The sequence below is a fragment of the Saccopteryx bilineata genome, chromosome 1 (assembly GCF_036850765.1).
Source record: "Saccopteryx bilineata isolate mSacBil1 chromosome 1, mSacBil1_pri_phased_curated, whole genome shotgun sequence".
Taxonomy (NCBI): Eukaryota; Metazoa; Chordata; class Mammalia; order Chiroptera; family Emballonuridae; genus Saccopteryx; species Saccopteryx bilineata.
The window spans coordinates 167,901,735-167,925,452 of NC_089490.1; the positions used below are offsets into that span (position 1 = coordinate 167,901,735).

Consider the following 23,718-nt stretch of genomic DNA (forward strand, 5'->3'; position numbering starts at 1 on the left):
TACCTTCCCAAGGTTTAGCCTGCGTAATCTATTATATTACATATAGTCTTTTCATGAACTTTTCTTTTCTTGGCAGGTTCACATAAGTACCACCGGGTTAATCGTGACCCCGCCCCCCAGCAGCCCAGTGACAACGGGCCCGTCGTTCACATTCCCGTCGGACGCTCCCTATACAGCCGCGCTAGGAGTGAGTAGTTTCTCCCTCCTCGGCTTCTCTCTTAGGCGTTAGTTGTGTTAACCTGGTGCACTCCACCTCCCAACACCTGCAGTGTACATGCCACCTGCTAGGTGGGGTGTATCTCTATCTGTGATCTATTATTTCTGTTCATCTTACAGAAAAACTAGAAAACTTCTTGCCTGCAACCTGCAATCGTTTTTAACAGGGAGGGATCCCTGGCCTGAAGCAATGAGAGAACTCTGTAAAATATTTTTAATGCTCATCTGTTTTCCTGAAGGTGTAACCCTTTATTTCCTTCGAGTTTCTAGATCTTGCTTACTTCTTGCAAAGACACATTAATAGAACTACTGAGGAAGCCAAGGATCGCAAAGGCTCAATGGTTTGCTACAGTCACATGTTAAATTGATTTCAAGTCAAATTGTCTTCTCTTGGTTTAACTACACCCATGGCTGCCCAGAGGTCTCTGATGCCTTGGAAAGCCCCTCAGATTGTGGTGGTTTTCTTTTTGCAAACCGAGCATTTTGCAGACAGAATCTGAACACTACCTGCTATAAAACATCCTACCAGGGGAAATTACTAGGAAGAATGAGGGCAGCCAGGGGAGATAGATACAAAGAAGGAGAACACTCTAGAGAGAAAATTAAAAGGGAGGAAACAAGCAAATGCAACCTCAGGTAGCAGAAACATAATAGTTTAAATCGCTGTTTCCTAAAATTGAGCTGCATGGAACCAGCAGTTGTGAGGCATCTCTGATCCAGGCCAGTGCCTTGACTGACACTTTCAGACTATTTCTTTCAGTGCTGAGTTGAATGAGGGTAGAAAAGATCACTAAATCAGATGTCCCAGTGGACTCTACCTCTGTAAATTGCTGTACCAAATCTTACCTGGTTGTGATGCTTTGAGAGAAATGCTGTGGCTGTGTGTGTGTGTGTGTGTGTGTGTGTGTGTGTGTGGTATGATGTGGGTATGTGTGAGTATACCTGGGTTGGAAGTCCAGTTCCTTCACTCATTTGTTATATGACCATGAAAACTGACTCACCCTCTTTAAGCCTCCGCCTCTCTCTCTATGAAATGATCCTAATAGTACCTACTCCAGAGTTAGCAGCACACCTAGAACGCGGAGAGGGCTGACGACTAGTCAGCTTGTTATTGGCCTCCAGGGACTGTTTCAAGGCGAGCCTGTGGCATGAGCCACTGTTTTTCTCTCAGGATGCTTTGGAGTGCCTGGTTCATTTGGTCATGGTTTTCTCTGCTCTCTGTCCCAGGAATAGTGAGGCTTCTAAGCAGCTGGTTTGCTTTTAGGTTGTGGGTTTTTATATACGTTGTAAAGATTATATTTCCCTCTGCTAGAATGCTTAGAGCCAAATTGGTACCCTTCTGTAGCTGGGACCTCACAATGTTATTAGTCAAAACGTTGGCTCCATCTTGTTTTATTCTCGTTTTCCTTTTGCCTTGTTTTTTCTCTTATATTTGTCTTGATACATTCTATAAATCATTGAAAACCGACTTTGAAACAAGGTGGGATGTAAATAAATGCAGTTATTACCTAGTTTGACTTAGATTTTTGAAAATGTTTTATAGCGTTAAGCATGTTCTTGTATTTAAGTGGAAGTTAATAATGTACTGGTTAAAGGTTAAATGTTGTTTTGGTTTTTTTTTTTGAGCGTGTGTTTCCAGAATGACTGTAGCTTCCTTGATAGTGTAAGAGTCAGATACGGGAGGGTAAGTTGCATTGATAACCTCTAGTGAGAAGATGAAGTTCCGCTAACTTCCTGCAGGGTGGTTTCCCTAAGGTTCTGGTAGCCCCAGCTATCCTAACTGGAGTCAAGGCCCCTCACCATCCTGCCCTCTCACCTTCAGAGAAGACTCCTTTCTCTCCTTCCCTTTCCACCCTGACACGACACATCTCCAACCAGTTAGTATTCCCATTTCCAGATGACTAATTCGTATGAAAAAATCCCAACTTGATTGCTTCAGGGGGAAAAAGCCTAACTTTCCCGATCTTAGAAAACTTAGTGGGAAAGACTTAGAGCTGCCTGAGTTTCACCCCTTGTGGGTTAAAAATGTTGTGATACAGTAAATCTCCAGCTGCTCTTAGCTGGAGGCACACTCTAGGGCAAATCAATGGGACAGGGCACAAGAGAGCATGAATATACAAAAATTAATTTACAGCCAACAAATTCATCCGAGGGTTACCTGAGGAAGCTTGCATGTTAAGCAAGAGGAAGGTTTATAAATGGTATATCTACTGTGGCAATTTCCTTTAATGAAAAACTAATGACAAACAGACATGTCTGTCATTCCAGGAGATGTCTAGATCTCAAAGTCCCTGATAGGTTGGCAGAAATGTTATTTTTGCATTAAAAATGTTAGATTTAAGTGGGGTTGAGGGATATTAAGTAGTATTTTCCCACAGAATCCAGAAATGCCCCAAATCTGTCCCTTTTTATTTTGGGAGGTGTGTGAGGGAGATGCACACGAAAGGGACAGTCAGCAAGAAAAGTGAGCCCTTCATTCTCAGTGACTTTTTACCTAAAATTCCAGTGCAAAGCACTTTACTGATGAGCTAGCCTGCAGTCCTTAGCCCCAGTTAAAAACCCCTGTGTTCATTGCAGTGTGATTTACAATAGCCAAGATTTAGAAGCAGCCAGGTGCCTATCAGTAGGTGAGTGGATAAAGAAGCTGTGTACATTTACACAATGGAATACCACTCAGCCGTAAAAAAGAAAGAAATCTTACCTTGTATGACAGCATGGATGGATCTGGAGAATATTGTGCTAAATGAAATAAGCCAATCAGAGAAAGACAAACACCGTATGATCTCACTTATATGTGGAATCTAATGAACAAAATAAACTGACTAGCGAAATAGCAACAGAGACATGGCTACTTGGGACAGACTGACAGCTGTCAGAGGGGAGGGGTGTGGAGGGGCTGGGTGAAAGAAGGTGAGGGGATTAAGCAACGAGAAAAAGCCTCATAGACACAGATAACAGTATGGTGATTACCAGAGGGAAAGAGAGGTGGGAGGAGGTAGAAGAGAGTAAAGAGGGAGGTAAATGATTATGAAGGAGACTTGACTTAGGGTGGTGAACACACAATACCATCTACAGATGATATATTACAGAATTGTACAGCTGATACCTCTGTAATTTTATGAACCAATGTCATCCCAAGAAGTTCAATAAAAATAAAATATAAATAAAAAAATAGTTCTTTGAATGAGTGTTGGCATTTAAAGCAAGAAACAGGAAAGGGCCTGGCCCGTTATGGCACAGCAGATAAAGTGTTGACCTGAAATGCTGAGGTCGCCGGTTCAAAACCCTGGGCTTATGTCGTCAAGGCACATATGACAAGCAACCAATGAACAACTAAAGTGAAGCAACCATGAGTTGATACCTCTCATTCCCCCCACCTCTCTCTCTCTCTCTATCTCTCTCTCTCTCTCTCTCTCATCTTTCTGTAATATCAATAAAAGGAAAAAAAAAAGAAAATAAAGAAGAAAACAGGAAAGGGATATCATTTCAATACTCAATTATAAATGTCAGGATTTGGATTGTGGGTCTTATTTCAGTGTCAGTCCTGATGCTGATGGGAAGCCTTCCTTACTGCTTTTGAATCCTAGCTCTGGTTAGCTCACTGGACAGATGATTTTACTGGTGTTCAATGTGTTAAACCCAAAACAAAAGAAAGAAAAAGACCTAATGGACCTTGTCTTTAGCCAACTCCAGATCTAACCCCTGTCTGGGCCATCACTATGGACAACTTTACCTTGATAATATGGACATGCTGCATTTCGGTAAAGCAATGAGCACTTTTTAAGCCCCTATTAATTTAAATATGCAAGTAGCTAGTGAACATGGCATTGAAGTATGGTATTTGGTTCTGTACAATAGTAAGCCACTGAAATATTGTTAGCGAAATGTCACCTGTGCTAGCAGGGTCTTCGGTGTTTTCGTTCCTGTTTCTTCCTGCTGGAGGAGAGTGCGTCTTGGCCTCTGGAGCCGCAGCTGGCCCAGGCTGTGAAGTAATAGGCAGGTCTCCGGGTCAGCTCTGGGTGAATGAAAGGCTGTGGTCCGCTCTGGAGAGATCTCAGGTCTTGCAGGACAGCAGGCTAACTGAAGTGCAGCACACAGTGGGTTACCTTTTGAACTTCCACATCACCAGATTATTTCTGCTTAGGCTGTTTATAAAGCAACCCACAGAATTTCCTAGTCTGTCACAGCCCTGGACTCACAGAGCCCTATCATTTTCCCAATCCCACAGGGCTGAGCAACATCTAGGAATCTGATTTGAATCAGACTTTCTTCTTTCGTCTTTGTGTGCTTATATACCCGTGGATATGCGTGCACACACATACACACATTTCCCCAAGTACGGGCAACCCAGCACCGGGGAAAATCCTGCCCAGTTTTAGTGAGATTGTCTATTTCAGTCAGACAAAGGGAGCTATAACTATTTTTTTCTCAAGCACAAGCTCTGGGATTTTTTTCAGAATATCTTCTTTTATCGATATTTCCAGTGCCTACTATTTACTCTTTGTAAAAGTAAAGTATATGAACCATTTGTTGACTGTATTTGCTAACTACGAGAAATGACCTTTTTTTTTTTTAACATTTTGTTAACAAAGTCTGACATATATTTTCTATCAGGTCTGCAGATACCCTTGCCTTCTTTGTCTTAGGACCAATTCAATACAGCCTCTGTCTTAATGAGTTAAAATATATCAGGCAGTTTGAATTTCCTTTCCTCTTGAAGTGGAATTCTACGTAGAGTGTGGGATGGAGCGTTTTGGGTCTGTGCCTTCGGGACTGTGTTAAGTATGTCATTTCTAGGAGCAGTTACTGTCGGGCTCCTGTTGGGCACATGTCATTTGTCTTCTGCCTGTCTGTAGCCACGCTGTTTGAGTTCAGGCTTAGGAAGATTTAAATGGAAATCAGTTAAGTGTTAGTATGACCGTCTCTGTATATTATTTGATGTCCAGTCTAGACTTGTTATCTCACCTGTCAACCCTCGGGTGTGTTATTACCCATGAACTGCCCAGGTCACATTGGCTGAGTGTTTTACCAAAGATTAGCTTCACTTCTCCCTCCTTTGTCACTGGAAGGAGACCAAATGGAAAGAATGCTTGATCTTCCCCTTCCTAAAGGTTTTTTTTTTTTTTTTTTTTTTTTTTTCATTTTTCTGAAGCTGGAAACAGGGAGAGACAGTCAGACAGACTCCCGCATGCGCCCGACCGGGATCCACCCGGCACGCCCACCAGGGGCGACGCTCTGCCCACCAGAGGGCGATGCTCTGCCCATCCTGGGCGTCGCCATGTTGCGACCAGAGCCACTCTAGCGCCTGAGGCAGAGGCCACAGAGCCATCCCCAGCGCCCGGGCCATCTTTGCTCCAATGGAGCCTTGGCTGCGGGAGGGGAAGAGAGAGACAGAGAGGAAAGCGCGGCGGAGGGGTGGAGAAGCAAATGGGCGCTTCTCCTGTGTGCCCTGGCCGGGAATCGAACCCGGGTCCTCCGCACGCTAGGCCGACGCTCTACCGCTGAGCCAACCAGCCAGGGCTCCTAAAGGTTTTGAAGGCTCTAAACCCAAATCTGTGCCATTTCCAAAGCTGTAACCAATCTCCACGTTGCCCAATCTTTTGCGCGGAGAACGTTCCCAGAGTTCTGATTTTCTGAAGTGGCATCTGCCTTGTCCAGTTCGCACGCTGTAAGCAGCTCTGCACCTCATTTATTTCTGCATGGACTGTTCTGTAACAACTGCAGCTGCTGTATGGGGAAAATCCTTCCAGAAAGTCGCTTTCAGAAAAAAAAATTTTTTTGAAATATAATGTGTGAGACAGTTGCTACATATGTCTAGAAATTTGAAGTTTTTTTCAACTCAGTTTATTATGTTTGTGGATATATGGATGTTAATAGGCAGATGAAGTCAGTGTTGATGAGATTCAAATTTTTATTCCAAGAAATAGAAATCAAATGACTGTTATGAACTATGTTTAGAAGTCATTGGATTTGTCTTATGACTGTGCTGATGTATTGAAGCCATTTTTGCTTTCTGAGATGCATTCTTGACTCCTCATTTCTCCTTTGATTTAGTTTTTATATCTAGCGGTTCAAAGATTTGGGGAGAGCGAGGTAGGGATTCAGGTGGATCTTTGTGTGCCTGTTTTCCCAGGAGTTTCAGTATATAGACCCCAAAGAATTATCTGGGGTTTGTAGATCAGAAGGTAACAATTGCTCCATTGATTTCCAAAAGGCGTGGACTCCTGTAGGCAGAACCCCATTAGTCTGTGCCCATAAAAGAACCAGCAGCTTTTCACTGGTGTACTTGTTAAAGATTACCAGACTTGATAGTCCTGCATTTCAAAAGCTGGCATAGTGAAGAAAAGAATAAGCGAAAGTAGTAACAACAGCCCAGTGATTGTGGCTTGCTATTGTTTGGGCTTTCTGGAGACTGGGCATCAAAGGAAATTTTCTTCCTAAGGCATGGGTTGAGATATAGTGCAGCCCTATTGTTTCACAAATGAATTCCTAGCAAGCAGTGTGACATTATAGCTGCCCCCTTGAAAGGCATTTGGATTCTTGTCCAATTCTATACTTAAGAGTGTTATTAATCTTAAAATTACGTGCAGTTGTTTCATTTTTTTCCCCTCCTTTCAAGTGTGATTACTTACCTTTTTGCTGAAAAAGGTTGCTGTGGCTTTAAGATCTTAAAGGACAACAAGACAGGAGTGTTTTTTGTTGTTGTAGTTTTTTTTAAAGGAGGCTTTCATATTAGGTAGCCTGCTGCTCCCTCTCTGTTTGGATTCCATTAGTCTTTTTTTCCGTGGATTTCTGATTCCTTTTCCTTCCCCGTTTCCATCAAAGACATAAATAAATACTTTGTTCCTTTTTCCCTCCTCTCTTTCTTTCTTACACCAGACTATGAATCCTCCTCTCCCCCCGCCCCCTCCGCTGGCCTCCACACCACCAGGCGCTGCCGCCGCCGCTGGAATGGGACCGAGGCCCACAGCGGGACCCGCTGACCAGATTCCACATTTACGACCTCAGACGCGCCCCAGTGTGTAAGTGAGGGTGTCATTGATTACTGCTTCCACGTTCATTTCAAACTCAGCCCAAACAGCAGAGGTAGAGAAACACCTTTCTGATACGAGCTGGTGACAGGCTTACGGCTTACCAAAGTGGTTTGTGTTCTGCAAACTTCTGCCCAGTCATGCATATAATTAGGAGCCGGCTGAAACCAAATGGGCCTAATACAAGAGCTCGCCAGGCAGCCGTCCTGCTGAGGGAAGGCCTTTCATAGCTTAGGGAAACATAGCTGTTTGCTTCTTCATAATATTATATGTGCATGGAGCTGCCTTGTGGGCTTTCTGCCTTCATTTTCGCTCCTGGCCTTAGGATACTGAGGAATGGGAAGGTATTCACACAGATCTGACCTAATTGTAGAATGCGTGTGAAACGCTATAAATCCCCAAGAATAGGTACCTGTAAACATGTGATTATCTTGCTCAGAGTTTATCCATGGCAGAATACAAGTAGAGTTTTGCAGATCTTATACTGTGTGACTTTATACGTGAAACAGTTTAGAGCCCCAGTAAAACACTTGGGTAGAGTTGCCTGCCTGGTTTCCCTAACTTGGTGGCAGAGTGAGTCACCCTGCCTTGTGGGGTTGTTTTGTACTCTCTACAATCTGGACTTTATTTTTCTTCGACGTTTTCAAAGTCAGTATATTGTTCCTGGCCGAGCATACAAAAGCAGGTGCAGCCCAAGCCGCTAGTTCAGCTTGTGTGTGGAAGGCAGCATGTTGGCTTCGCAGGGGGTTTGATACCATATGGACTCATTTGGGGCTACTTCCCAAGTCTAACAAGTGCCATTTGAAGAGCTCAATTTTCCCAGCGGGCACCTAAGTCCCAGCAGCAGCTTAGGCACTCTGGGAAGCGGCGTTAATTCTCTCACACCCGGCAAACACCATTTGGTGGGATAGTCACCTTCACACCGGGAGGAGCAGGTTGGCAGTTCTTAATCCGGAAACCCTCTGCCTTTTCAATGCAGGTGGTAAACTCTCTTTCAAGAGACAAGTCCCAATACTAGTTACAGGTTAAAGGATTATACTTTCTGTTTACATTTGTTACACGGCATTCAAGACTTGATACCAAGGTTGAGCTTTGAGCATTGTGGGTTTTGTGTGTTACTCAGCCCCAAATCAAATATTCTTTCTATTCTAGGTATGTCGCTATCTACCCATACACTCCCCGGAAGGAGGATGAGCTGGAGCTGAGAAAAGGGGAGATGTTTTTAGTGTTTGAACGTTGCCAGGATGGCTGGTTTAAAGGGACATCGATGCACACCAGCAAGATAGGGGTTTTCCCTGGTAATTATGTGGCCCCAGTCACAAGGTACGGTTTTGAATAAATGGTTTACTAAGTCCCAAACAGAGAAGCTTTGTTCTTTTCCATGGCCCTCAGCCTATCCAGATTCCTTCTCACGTTATAATTGCCTGTTCTGTAGCCAACATTTTAAAAAGTTCATATCTACGTCTGCTGAGATCCTTTCTGACGCTAAGATTCTTAGCTTACTTTTCATGTGGATGTCGGTGAAATTGTAGGTTTCTACGAATAAATGTACTAGGTTTTAAGTTATTTGCTTTAAGTAATATGTAGAAGGCTCAACTAGACCGTTTTCAGTATTTTTCTGCTCCAAAATAAAAAGTATAATGTTGAATATAAACAAGAGCTATATTTTGATACTCCTAGCATGCTTACTATGGGCCAGGCAGTCCTATTTCTAAATGCATTGCACACATTAACTCTGAGTCCTTAAATAACTTGTTGTAGTTTCTGTTATTATCTCCACTTGATAGATGAGGAAATGGAGGTACAAAGAGACGAAATAACGTGTCTGAGATCACACGGTGGGGAAGTGCTCAAGCCCAGGTGGTCTGGCTCTGTTTTCCAATAGTAGTTTGATTACCTCTGGATTCTGGCAATTAATTTCTGTACTGTAGTCAGAAATGAAATTCCCTAAATATGGCATAGATCCTTTATCCTTCTTAACTGCAGGTGGTTTTGCTCCCCAGGGGAATTTGGCAGTGTGTGGAAAGATTGTTGGTTGTTGTGGTGGGGGTGGTAGGGGGTTGTGTTGGCATCTAGCATGGAGAAGCTAAGCTGAGGAAACTGCTGAGGATCCTGCCGTCCACAAGCCAGCCTCCCGCAGCAGGGGGTTATCTGGCCCAAAGGGTCACTAAGGTTGAGACACCTTGTTATAAAGTAATGGGAAGTAAGAGCTTTTAGATACACAAAATGTTCTTTGTTTTATTTAGAGGTAAGTCTGCCTTCTGGTCACTGAGGAAAGTGGCCTGGGAAACAGAACAAAATGACCTATAGTGGTATCAAGGTCGACATTGACGGAGCCTTAGCGTTTGGCCAATGGGCTCCCCCACGGTCCCAGTTTAACTGTGTTTAATCATTCCTTAAACCCTCTGATTTTTGAATAAATGGCTTAATGAATTGTCATGTTTGTCAGCTGTTGGCCTTGATTTATAGGTTGGCCAGCAGCCTAATCAAATGAAAATCAGTATTGTTACAGATGGTGACAGGATGCTAGCTTTAATTTGACTTGCAGATTTTTTATCCATATAAACCTTCTTTTCTGTATATGTTAAAATAAACATTCGGGACCCAGAAGATGGTTAGCTAGACCCTCCCTGGTGGGGAAAAAAGCAAGTCACTAAACAACTAAGGGAAATAAAAAACTGAACAACAACAAAATATTAACTTAATTATGGAAACCATTTTCATAAGACTCAAAAACAGATTATTTAAAGTCTCCAGAGAGATGCTGACTTAGAGTTAATTCTTCATTATTCATCATGGTAAATAATAAGGATGTTTAAGTTAATGAAATATTCTATGCAACAGTAGTAGTAGAACGTCACTATACACAGAATTGTTGTTTGAATGAATATCAAAAAACGATACATTACAGAAAACTCTACCAAACCTAATTTAATTAAACCCAGCCAGTGTGTATTTGTTTAGAGCTGGCTGCACGGTTGTAACTGCAGATCCTGGGAAAACAGAAAAGGACATTTCACACTGGCCCTATCTTCAAGGAACTTCTGCTGAGTCAGGAATGTTTAATAAGGAATTTACTAAAAAATAATGCACCCTATTTTATCATCAGGGTCATAGAACAAAGAAATCCCCATGAAATAGGGTCCTAAATCTTAAGCCTGAGCAAGGCTTCCTGAAATGATGGGATTTCTACTGGATCTTGAAACATAAATGAGATTAAGGTAGGTCAGGAGAAGCCAGAGAGGACATTCCAAGAACGCTTGTTTCCCCGTGTATAAGACGCTGTCATGTAGAACAACACGCACATTAATTTGGGGGCCCAAAATTTGGGGGAAAAATGTATGACAGAGTAATTGAACTCAAGTTTTATGCATCATAAAATTCATACAACTCCTCATCACGGTCAACACTCCCATCCATTAGCTTGTCCTCATCTGCGTCTGAGGACGAATCACTGTCTTCAACAGTGAGCGCAAAAAGTGCGAAACAGCGAGAAATGCAAGTAAAAAATCTACAACCACTGTATCACACCCAGTTTTTGGACCCCAAATGTTTTCCCCAAAAGGTGCATCTTATACACGGGGCGATACAGTAAGTGTATGTGCAGGTGTGCAAGTACACAAGCCCCTGGGCGATGCAGGGAGAGGCGTGTAAACTGAGCAAGGCGTGGAAGTGCGGGGGATTGTCAGGCAGCAAACCCGGCTCCGTGCAGAGATGAAGTAGGAGAATCCAGTAAGAGGTTTGGCCTTGGTCTGGAAAGCTGAGCCCAGTCTCTGTATGTTCTTGAGCAGCAGAAATGTATGGTTTTCTGTGACTCAGAATACATTTCAAGGCCTTTCTCTGCCTCAGGACCATTGTTAGTTTGTGCTGTCCTTACCTTTGTAAAAATAATTCCATTCATTTTTAAAAATGGTTTGTCTTAAACCTTTGTGTCTTTTTTTTTTTTCTGCACTTAAATAAATGTTCTGTCTTGCCTGCCACTTCGCTGATGGATTGGGCTGTCTGTGTTTCTGTCTTGGCAGGGCTGTGACAAATGCTTCCCAAGCTAAAGTCCCCATGTCTACAGCCAGTCAGACAAGTCGGGGGGTGACCATGGTCAGTCCTTCCACTGCAGGAGGACCTGCCCAGAAGCTCCAGGGAAACGGTATGGCTGGAAGCCCCAGTGTCGTCCCCACAGCCGTGGTGTCTGCTGCTCACATCCACACCAGTCCTCAGGCTAAGGTCTTATTGAATATGACCGGACAGATGACAGTCAACCAGGCCCGCAACGCCGTGAGGACAGGTACGGAGGAAATCAGACTGAAAAGTATCAGGAAAAGGGGTTGCCTGCCTTATATCAGATCTTTTGTGACAGATGTTGAGAAAAGTAGCTGTGATATTAAAATAACAAATAACAGGGAAGAGAAGTAGGCACAGCCTAGTCAATGGCACTTTACATCTGCTTATTTTGGCTAAGCCTGCTCCCCACATTAATTCAAGCTTGATCTACAGATTGAAAGCCTGAAAGAAATTAGGCTGATCCTAAGAATGCCAATAGTAATTGAAAGTATGGCTTCTGTAGTCAAGATCTCAGATCTCACTGCTGCTGGCTGCATGTCTGCTGCACAGTAACCTGCTCACCAGTGTGCTTATGAATTTAGTCACAAGTCTATTTTAGACTCAGTGGGACCTTAAACTGCTTTCTTCTTTCTATAGCATTGAAAACCTACTAAGAGCCTTGGGTAACAGTAGGTGTAAACTTGTGACTTCTCTTTGAAAAACCAAAAGAAAGAAAATGGTTAGTAAGAAAAGAGAAGAATTTTAAAAGAAAAAAAAATGGAGGCCAGTGTAGTTTGACAATGCAGACTGCCATCAGAAACTGGCTCCATTTCTCTAAGTCTGGAAAGGCCTATCTGTCTTAAGTGAAGGGCCTCAGGGTTACAGCTGTGCTTCTGGGTACTCAGCAGGCTCAGGGGCCAATCTGGAATGGAAATGGTGACTAGGGACCTGGCTAAGATTAAGTGCTTTTAAAACATCAGCCATTCATTATTTATTGTAATAAATGCAATAGCAACCTTTCATTATGGTCTGATGCAATGAAATGACTCATATTTTGATGAGGAGCATTTATTGGAAAGTTGAATTTGACTGTGTGCCTACTGTCATTGACTAGTTTTGGCACACAACCAAGAACGCCCTACGGCAGCCGTGACGCCCATCCAAGTACAGAATGCCACCGGTCTGGGCCCTGCCTCTGTGGGCCTGCCCCATCATCCCTTGGCCTCCCCGCAACCTCCACCCCCAATGGCTGCTGTCAATATGGGTCGAGCCAGTGCCCCCCTAGCCTGTGCTGCAGCTGCTCCGATGACCTCCCCAAGCATCACCGCCGCCTCTCTGGAGACCGAGCCCATTGGCCAGATAATGGCCATCCTCTCTGGACTTCCTGCCTCTCCGGACAGCGCTTCGTCAGCGGGTGGGAACAGCTCAGCAGCCAAACCAGACAAGGACAGTAAAGTAAGACCACCATCCTCTCTCTCTGCTCATGTTGCATCCCATCATTTCTAGTAAATAAAGGACCTGTTCAGCAGCTCTTCAAGTGCCTGCCGTGTGTGTGCCACGGTGCCAGGTTCTAGGCTCATGTTTCTCTGCATTTATTTCTTGGTTTGTTTATTTCTTTATTTAAATTTAATTTTACTGGGATGGCACTGGTTAACATAATTATGCAGGTTTCAGGTGCCCAATTCTTCAACATGTCTCTGGACACCATATGGTGTGTTCACCCCCCTCCCAAATCAAGTCTTTCCCTATCTCTGTTTCTTCCTCTAGGGTTTAGGCCCCACTCCTCCCGGCGTCATCTCCCCCACTTCCCACAGCTGAGATACCCCTCCTGAGACTCAGCTGCTGCCCACAGGCGTGGGGGCGGCTCTTCTGCATCTCCACCCTTCCTACCAGTCTCCATGTGGCTTCTTCTGTGAATCCGAAATTAAGAAACTCCTCTTCATTTAGTCTTCAGTCGGTTTTTCAGCTTGATTGTTCTTAACCCTTTGAGTAGTGAGTTTTTTTTCATGCTTGCGTGAGTTTTATTTTCAAAAACTGAAATGAGTTCCAGTTCTAGTTTTATTAACTTAAAAAATCATGTTTGATAACCAATTTATGGAAACAAAAGGACATACATTTGCCTTTTTTAAATGTTGCCTTACACAGATTTAAAATAAAAATTTTTGTATGATCATACTCTGGACATTCAGGAGGCACGAGGACGTACATGAACGTTCATACTACTCAAAGGGTTAAATTTAGTTATAACTCCAGTTTGGTCCTGGGAGGGGGTGAGTGTGGCAGCCACCTACGCTGCTGTCACCTGGAATCTCCGTCTCTCGACATTTAATCGCCCACTAGTTGCCAGCCCTGTGTTAGATGCTGGGGAGATCACAGTGAGTAAGACCGAGTCACTTCTCCACCTGCAGCTACATCTCACGGAAGCATGTCCTTGCCCCTTGCTCATCCTTCCATCATTTTGCTGTCCTTAAGTCTCCCTGTCTAGTCAGTTTTGCTTTTTTGCTAGCAGTTCTTCGAAAATATATATTAAACGTACAAAGGGGATGAAACTGTTGATCCAAAGTGTTATTTGTGGCTGTATTTTTTCAACAGTATACTTGATTGTAATCGGCATGGATAGTTTTTCTCTTGACTTGAAATATAGGGGGAAATTATTTTGTAAATCCATTGGTCTTTTAAAAATCTTTTGTTTGGGGCTGAATTTCAAAGAAAATATAAATAGAAGACTGCGTTTAAAAGCCCAGTCTATGGCTGGGTTTGGAGACAGGTGGTTGGAGGTAAGGGAAATTGATGGTGGTTAAATGTGAACAGAAAGAGAGGGGTGATGACAAACTCTGGGTAATTGTGTTATTTTCATGACCTTTTCCTCAGTGTGTCATGCATTTCTCTTTGAAAGAAGCCCAGTCCTTGGGAGCTCTAGGGTATTCATCAACTCTTAGCCACCTGGTTCATTGGTAATGGATGTCACTCTATTGAAATGGTTAGGTAAGCCTGTAAATAGAGCTTTATAAGGAAATAAACTTTACAGCCTCCTAAAAAGTTAATATTTAATTATTGGGTTAACATGAGCAGTTTTGAAAAAGATTGCTATCTGTTCAGCATTTATAATTAACTGCGTTAAACTTGTGCTCAAGCTGGCATGTTCAACTTTGTCAGCATCTTTCAAAGAATTATTTTATAGTGTAGATTTTAAGGTTTTGGAACAATGTGTCTCATCGCCCTTGTCACTGTGGAGTCGAAGGCCTCTTCAGCCCCTGTCCTCCCAGAAAAGAATTCATTGACTCTCTGAGGTTTGAAAGGGACCTGTGCTAGACAGAATGATGGCTTCCGAAGGATGTCCATGTCCTATTCCCTGAATTGCAAAAGGAGTTTTTCCCCTCCGTGGCAAAAGGGATTTTACAGGTGTGATTAGATGAAAGATATTAAAGGGATTATTTTAGATTACCAGGCTGGGATGAATATAATTGCGAGTGTCTTCATGAACTGGAGGCAGGAGGATCAGGGCCAGAGTAGATGTGACCTCAGAAGCAGAGATCAGAGTGATTCAAGGAAGGAGCCACAAGCCAAGACATGCAAGAAGCTTCCAGAATCCGGAAAAGGCAAGGAGACACATTCTTCCCTGGGGCCCCCGGAAGGAACATAGTCCTGCTAACACCTGGACTTTAGGACCTGATTTTTCTCACAAAGGTTTTTATCCTTATGCAGATTATCCTGTTGTGTGCCCATCCTTGTCAAATGGGCACTGGCCTCTGTTTGGATACTATGTTGACCATGAGTGCCCTAGGTCCAGACTGTCCCATGGCATTTTCTTTATTTTGAGGTGCTCTGTAGAAAATGTTGATCTCCTTTCTGTATGATGCCTTAAGAAATTTCAGGGTTATCTTCTTTTTTTTTGAAGAAACACTCTTGAAGTTTTTTCTCCATTTCTCTTGTCACAGGTTACAAATTTTTCCTTCCTAAATCCTAGCATCTCATTTAATGTTCCCGGTCCATTAAGAGACTTTTTCTGATTGAAATGTACATTCAGTAATTCCATGTTAACATGACTGCAGTGTCATTGAGCCCACATTTCTCCATCCTGTCTACAAGGATATGACGGAAGGACTCTTTAAACCCCCACTGAAATCCAAATGTCTCTTACATTCTCCCATCCCAACAGCTCTCCAGTAGCTCCGTAGTTGTGGCTGTTACTTCCTCTTAGGAAGCAGCTCACGGGGAGTCTCCTCCTCCGAGTCTCATTTCCTTTCCTAAGTAACCCTTTCATTTAATACACTATATTCTGGGATTTTCCAGACAGTCTGCAGAGTGCCTTGTTGTCCTCTTTTTGAAAATTAGGATTACACATGCCCTTCTTAGGTGTGTTCAGTTGACCTGATTCCAGATTCACCAGGATCTGGTTAAAGATTATTGGTTGCATTTCAGCTATTAATTTCCTCTGTACTCTGGGGTAAATTCAGTCTGTCAAGAGTAGTCATTTGATGCTTAAATCCCAGTCTCTTCATCCTTTTCCCTCCTATCAATGTTAGTTCTTCCCTTCCAGTCTGAAGATTGCCCTTGCCTTTCTTCACACTATCTGAGAGCCACCGTTGTCCCAAACAGCAGGTTGATGCCTTTGTCTTCTCCTCGGTTCAGACATGACATTAAAGCAGTGCACCCCCCCCTTCTTTGGTCTTTAGCATTTTTGCAACTTTAAGCTCATATGGACCATAATAATGTCCTTTCATATGAGCCCTCTCCTTGATCTTTTTGTAGGAGTCCTTTCAAATTTGAGCCTTTTTAGGCAGCTCCCCGGGGGATTACATCAGTACCTTCAGATGCCTCTAGGTTTCCTATGCTGGGGTGATTTGCAATTGCATGGTTAGAATTTTATTCTGGAGAGCCCTCCCCTTCCTCTTGAAGTATCTTTTCTTTTGAGTTTTAGGGCATGCATATATTTTCTTTGAACTTTTAAAATCAGTTCTTTTAAACATTAGAGTTCAAATCCAAGGATAGCCAACTTCTCTTTGAGTGCTTACTTTTAAGTTCTCAATGTTTCTGCTTCCCCTGCCGAATATCTTCACCCCTTGGTCCCTACCTTTACCCCAGTTGATGAGAATTAGGTCCAAAGTTGCTGTTTGCTCAACTTTCTTTCAAGTTAATTTACCAGAAATGTCCAGGAAAAAGTGTAGCAGAGATTCTAGCATTATTAGTTCAGGCTTCCAGCAAATATCTAGGTATTGAATATTCTCTCATTATTTTTATCTTATCTTGTCATTTTGTGATCAGCATCATCCATTTACTTAAACTCTCCAGGTAGTGTGGGGTGTGTCCCCCAAGTGACAGCTTGTCAAGTGCCCTTTTCTCTGCACCCAGATGCTCTGCCGTGGGCTACCACGGCATGCCACAGAGGCGTGTGACTTTTCAGTGAGCACAGAGGACTGTTGCAGCTCGGCACCTGACTGGGCTGTTTCTTTTGAACAATGTTTCACTTGGAAGTCCTATATCACAAAGGCTCAGAAATGCGATATTGTCCCTGACTTAAAGTCTCTAGCTAATTTGTTTTGGTAACTGCATGCAGTCTGTGGTTTGATACACAGGCATAGAAAACTCTGTGGTATCTTTCCATACATCATCTCAGTAATTTCTTGGTCGAAATCCTCGGTTTTTCCGCCTTTGTTGTTCTTTCTATAAGATTTCTGATGTCTTTTATAGTGACCAGTTTAACAGCTTTATCTGGACATTTTTTAACTGCACATTCAGTTTAAAGGCCTCATTATTTGATCAGCTAGTCTCTGGGCAAATGTACTTAGCAATCCTTATGAGGTAGTCATATATATATTTGAATATTTTTATTGTGTTTTCTTATTATATAAAAAAATTATACGTTTTTATTTAGAAGTTAGAGAAAATCTGAACATCCAAACAGAAAACCTTAATAGGACCCAAAATTTCAAATAAAACCATTACTATTATTGTATATATGTTTTTTCCCATATTTACCAAAATATAAAAATGTTATTTTGGTATATAGTAAGCTTTCATCTAGAAAATAAAGTCTTTTTCTTTTTTATTTTATTTTGTGTATTTTTCTGAAGTGAGAAGCAGGGAGGGAGTCAGACAGACTCTTGCATGCGTCCAACCAGGATCCACCTGGCATGCCCACCAGGGGGCGATGCTCTGCCCATCTGGAACATCGCTCCATTGCAGCCAGAGCCATTCAAGCACCTGAGGCGGAGGCCATGGAGCTATCCTCAGCGCCGAAGCCAACTTTGCTCCAATGGAGCCTTGGCTGCGGGAGGGGAAGAGAGAAATAGAGAGGAAGGAGAGGGGGAGGGGTGGAGAAGCAGATGGGTGCTTCTCCTGTGTGCCCTGACCAGGAATCGAACCCAGGACTTCCACATGCCAGGCCGATGCTCTACCACTGAGCCAACCGGCCAGGGCAATAAAGTCTTTTTCTTAAGGGCCAATTATGTGATTAGCTGTTCGTATAGTCTCTAAATTCTGTTAAAAGATAAACTGGGGCATGTTCAAAATTTTAAGAGTTCAGTTGAACAGATACCTATTAAAATCAGGCAGCACCAAACTAGAAGTGGTCCAGGTGCTCTACCAGCAGGTATCAGGGACAAGACTTCTATAGAGGGCAAGAAGCAAGGCAGGAGATATTTGATTGGCTATAGCTTTAGCAGTTGCCTTATTTGGGAAAGGCTAGTTCGCCGTTTGTGATTGGTTGTCTGTAGGTTTTGATTTCTTAACCATGAGGCGTTGACAGGGTTAGGTTTTTTTGGTTTGCTATTGTAGGCTGCTAAGGCATTAGAAGCACCTCAGTCGAATGGCCTCTAATTAAATTGCTAATGCTTTAATTAATTTGTCTTACCCTCACAGCAGAAAAAGAAGAAACCACCTATACTGTGCCCCCCTCTCCCTCATGTGCTTCCATTTCCTACCCGTACCTTTCTAGTCGGGAGGCCCTTCAGTACTCTCTGACACTGTCCTTCATTCCCAGAGGCATTAGCAGGAGTGGGCATTGGGCACCATGCCCTCTGCCATATCCTGGCTGTGTTCCTGAAAGATAGCATTTCTGCCAGGGGTAGACATTTAGTACCTCAAACCCCTCACTCCAAATTTCTGATGACTCTCTCCCTTCAGCAACAAACCACAGGTTTTCTTTAATCAACCTGCTCATGTATGAGGACCTTTGCTATTATTCTTGGTTTTCTTAAGGAGAGGGTCCCTGTAGTTTTTAAATGCCCATTTTCTTCTATTCTGAATACATGACCTGAAGTTCCTACTGATCACTTTCTTTGCTCACGCAATCTCCTTTGTTCCCGTTTTTATTTCACTGTCAAAAACAAGATGGTCTGTGAGCTTCACCGGATCATTCTCTTAAGGAGAAGCCCACACTTCCTGTTAGTGGTTGGAGTCATGGTTCCTGCTGACAGCTGGGATGCAGGCTAGCCCTGGGCAGCGCAGATCTGCACACAGTGCAGCTCCAGGTAATTTTGTGATGACAGGTAGATGTGTCTGTTCTTAACCACTGCACAGAGGCGATGTGCTTCTAGAGATATTGCCTGTGCTGAACTCACCGAAGAGTGGGGCTTCATTTCAGTATCAGCCCTTACTAGTGCTGTGATTTTAGGCAAACTTAGAGAGGTTTAGGCAGTGATGCCTAGCTCATCAGGTAGGTGTGAGGAACAAATGTGGCAGTCTTTATAAATGTGTTTAATAAGATTCTTGAATCTAGCGGTATTGAACCATCTCTAGTCTTTCCCTCTCTCTATGCGCTTCTTTAGAAAATGCTCTCCTGCCGCCCCCCCTGCCCCGAGCCGGCACCCCCTGGTCATCCTCTCTCCCCTCACCCTACTTTACCTGTCTGCAGAGCACCTGTTCTACAGCCGTGTGGGTGTCTATGCCAGGGAACGTGAACGGCTGGCATCTTGCTCACTGTCGTGTTCCCAGAGCTCAGCACGTTGTTGGTTCATATATGACACTCAATTCATATTTGATGAAAGAATGAGTGATTATCATTATTAGACAATGACATAAATTAAGTTTTTCCTTACCTAAGAACAGTGACTCTGGTTATTGGGAGCCTGACTGGGTAAATTTTTGTTTGATGACCAATGGCTGGAAGACGTTTATCTTTTGCTACTTTCTCTGTTCATCCGGGGGCAAGGAGAGGAATAAGGGGAGGAGTCGGGTAGAATGCGGTTAATCGGCTGTTGCTCTTACGAAGTTCATTTTAGTTTAGGAAGTCTCTGACTTGATGTTTCCCATATTCATTCTGTATAATGTGAGTAATAGATAGTTATTACGTTGATGTTCAGAAATTACTTCTATGTGTAAAAATTACTCTTATACCTGGTGACTATATTCTGATGCAAATAGTTCTTTCTTTCTTTCTTTTTTTGTCTGATACGCAGTTTTAAATCATCAAATCTTCTGAAGAGAAAATTATGAGTATAAGAACATTATTTCATCTAAGAATAATTTCTTGGGAAACCCACGAGAGAAATTATTAAGGTTTATGTTAAAAGATATGCCCCCCCCCATTTCATGCATGCTCACATTATACCTAAAAAATTGCTTTGCTGAGAAGTGTAGTTTTGGTTAATTTCTCTATAGTTTTTATGTCTGCCATTGGATTTTGAAAAAGCAAAGGTGCCCTTAGATGAGAAGTGTCTGAATTTGCAAAATAATCTCTTTCATGTGGCACATTGTTCTGCTAATGTAGAAAACCTTCGAATAGGATAGGAAAAGTAAAGCTCCTTGGGAAGAGGGCGGCATCTTCTCCGTGGCCACTCCCCCAGCCCCTCCCTGCACACCCTGCAACAACACCTCACCTTCTGCCTTCTGCTCCGTGGGTCGTCGCTTCTGCTGCTGCTGATAACACATCCCCTAGAAGTCATTAAAGCAATCTGTATTTAATGTGTTTAATCATTTTAGATGAACCAAGTCATCTTTCTTCTTAATCACTTTAGCGGTCATTCCCCAAGCGCCATTCAGTTAACTGATAGTTTTTGGAGTGCCCGCACTGAGCTTTTAAGAAACATCTTTAGCTGTGGCTTGCTGAGATTGTAATTTATCGATGGATTTGATGTTCTTAGTGGCTCCGTGGGGGTCCAGGGATTAGAGAGTGCTTTCTTACATCATGGCAGAAGGAGCTGGGAGCTGGGCTGACTGCTGCTTTGGATGTCTGAGCCTTTGCACACCCACATACCCTCGTTCCTGGCTCCCTGCCCATCCCCCACACCTCGGGCTCCTGTAAAGAAGTGTGGCCGCAGCTCTGGCTGGTGTTTTGTCACTCAGGCCTCTTCATTGGCCACTGTGTAGAGGAAAAGCTTTATCACCACTGGAAAATCCAGAATATCCCCTCCGTTTTTTCTTTTTTTTTTTAAGCGCGCGAGAGAGTAGAGAGACTGAGGGACAGGCGGGGACAGACAGGAAGGGAGAGAGATGAGAAGCATTAACTTGTTGTTGCAGCACCTTAGTTGCTTTCTCATATGTGCCTTGACCAGTGTCCTCCAGATGAGCCAGTGACCCTGGGCTCAAGCCAGCGACCCTGTGCTCAAGCTCGTGAGCCTGCGCTCAAGCCAAATGAGGAATGAGCCCATGCTCAAGCCGGTAACTTCAGGGTTTCAAACCTGGGTCCTCAGCATCCCAGGTCAGTGCTCTGTCCACTGCACCAGCACCTGGTCAGGCTTCCCTTACTTCTTTAGCTGGGGGGGGTGGTGGTGGTGGTGGTGAGCTAAGTATTTTCCCCTCCTCCCACCTGCCTCATCCTCTTCTAGTCTTGGCATCTCAGCTCAGGAGGTGCCAGCTCAGGAGGTGCCAGGGTGTGTGGTACAGAGGGATATGGGGTCCAGGCACTGCTCTCAAGCAGGTAGTCCAACTTTATAGGGTTATTTATTGGAACGCATCTACTAACCTATTGGCAAATGTGGGGTTAGATAAATGAATCAATGGCTAGCAAGGTACATTGAGGCCAGGCCATAAAGAAAAATGCAAAAGAATCTTCCTTGGGCTGGAGTGGGGAGGTAGGGGTACGCAGTCGACTGCTTGGCTCCTCCTGTCGGCAGCTTGAGTTGAGCACGTGCAGAAATGACAGCACTCCCCACTTTCTGCCGCCCCCCAGCCCCCCCCCCCACACCCCCAGTCTAACCCAGGCATTAGCACATACTGCGAGCGCATTAGGTAAATGGGGCTTGGGGTGCCATCTCTCCAGATGCCTTTTCATTGTGTGATAAACAGTTACTTCTGTCTCTTCCTTTTCCCCTGCTATTTGGTGTCTAATGGGACTGTGTTATTATGGAGTCAGACTCTTTTCCCCAAGGGATTTCTACTGAGTATGAACTAACTCATATTCTCAAGAAAAATTCCTCAGTGTTTATCTCTGTGTGGGCCCCTTGTAATTCTGTTTTTCTATTAGTGGACCATAATAATTCCAATTGGGCTCTGGAGTTTTCTCAGGAACTGTTTCTCTATGACACATTTTTTTCTTCAAGCCATGTTTCCATTCAGAGGACTTTGTGATACAGGTGACATCTTAGTAAAACGCCGTAAAATGATGATAGCTCTTATGCTTGGTCATCAGAAAGAATATTGACGTGTAGGGTTCGGGAATGAAGGGGCACTAGCTCTAGATCTGGTTTTCCAAGAGGAGCAAAGAACAAACATGTCAAAAGAGACAAAGCTTCAAGAGATGGCTTCTGTGGAGTGATAGTGCTGGGAAAATTCTTAATTGTATGTTTGCTTGCACAGTGAGACGTACAATGGTTTTGATTATACGGGAGCTTTAAAATTTTTGTAGAGTTGTTTTTGACTTTCTAAACAGGGAGGTACTTGCACAATAGAAATGATTTGACATCTGTTATTTTTGGCTTGTTAAATTTTATAAAGGTGGCATGTGAGAACTAGTTGAGCCCTTAACTGTGATCAAGACATCACTGCCTACAAATAGAAGATGTCAAGTCTGTGGATAGAGAGTAAAATGGTATTAGGTTTATGTTTAACTCGGCATACAAGAACCACAGATGGGATAGGCAACATTTCAGGAAATTAAATCCCTGATATGAGATTTCCATTTTGTCCTAAAATGTCTGCTTGCTTCTACCTTCACCAAGCCTGAGATATGAATTGGTGAGTTTTTTTGTTTGTTTTACATCGTTTTTATCTGCGTCGTCTACCTCGGTAGAAGGTAGTGATGCCCCAAACAAGCAATCACATGCAGGCAGAAAGGGAGAAGGAAGAGCAGCAAACGGTTGGGCTCATACCACACAAAACTGACAGGTAGATCACGGGTAACCAAATGCCCACAGAAACCACTTTAAAAGATCAGACCCCAAACTGAAACTAGAGTGCCTTGTAGATTACAACATAACAGTACTGTCTGTCTTCAGCTAATGTATTTGTTTTTTCTAGAAAGAGAGAAAGGGTTTGTTGAAGTTGCTCTCCGGCGCCTCTACCAAACGCAAGCCCCGAGTCTCCCCGCCAGCCTCACCCACCCTGGAAGTGGAGCTGGGTGGCAGCGAATTGCCTCTGCAGGGAGCGGTAGGTCCCGAGCTGCCGCTAGGGGGCGCCCACGGCAGGGCCGGCTCCTGCCCCGCGGACGGGGACGGCCCGGCCTCGGCAGTGGCTGGAGGAGCCGCTCTGGCCCAGGATGGCCTTCACCGCAAGACCAGCTCTCTGGACTCTACTGTACCCATCGCTCCACCTCCGCGCCAGCCGTGCTCCTCCCTGGGCTCTGTCATCAACGAGTCCAGGCCTGTTGTTTGTGAAAGGTGAGTTCCATGTTTTTCTCCAGTACTAAGACATGTGTGCCCAGCTTTATGCTGGAATATGGATTCTGCTATTCAAGATATTTTCCCACATTCTCCTAAGTTTTTTTTTTTTTTTTTTTGAGCTGACTGTGTAATAACAACCAAGTATGGGCCTTTTACCACGCGCCAGGACGTACTCTGGCCTGGGTTTTTCCCTCCCGTGTATCTTACACGGGGTTAGGTCTCCAGCCCTCTTTTTGTGTGTTTGCTGCAGACAGCCACTGCAGAGTTGTGTCGGGATAAAGGCCGGCCACCGCTGGAAACCCTTTCGTATCAGTTCCTCCTTCTGGCTTCTCTTCTGTCACCAGCAGTTGCTCCCGTGTTTCATCCTTGGCCTTTTTTATTGGTACCTGCTACTCATAAAGCAGCTGGAGAATTCCGCCAAAGAGGATTCTCCTTTTCTTCTTCCTGAGCCGGAAGAGTGTGGCTCAGTTCTCAGAGATCTGTCACCGGGGAACTGGCCGGGTGACTTGGTTCGGTTACCACTCAGAGCAGTGAGCCCTGTTCCAGTGATTCTGGCCTTGAACAGGGGTTACAGATGTGAGCGGTTCTGTTTGATATAGTCACTGGGGGTCTAAGAGTGCACTGGGGAACAACATATATTTAGTAAGACAAATATCTGCTAGGATCCTATGAAT

At 43.8% G+C, this 23,718-nt stretch overlaps 1 protein-coding gene across 1 annotated transcript in view; it reads left to right on the forward strand.

Annotated features, from left to right (window-relative positions):
* Positions 1–23,718, forward strand: part of SH3RF1 (SH3 domain containing ring finger 1) — a 182,010-nt gene that overhangs the window by 147,686 nt on the left and 10,606 nt on the right. Inside the window, exons 6-11 of the mRNA XM_066279393.1 lie at positions 77–187; positions 7,096–7,238; positions 8,400–8,570; positions 11,270–11,529; positions 12,400–12,740; positions 22,683–23,041. Coding sequence (XP_066135490.1) covers positions 77–187; positions 7,096–7,238; positions 8,400–8,570; positions 11,270–11,529; positions 12,400–12,740; positions 22,683–23,041 — 1,385 coding nt within the window. The remainder of the gene's footprint in view (positions 1–76; positions 188–7,095; positions 7,239–8,399; positions 8,571–11,269; positions 11,530–12,399; positions 12,741–22,682; positions 23,042–23,718) is intronic.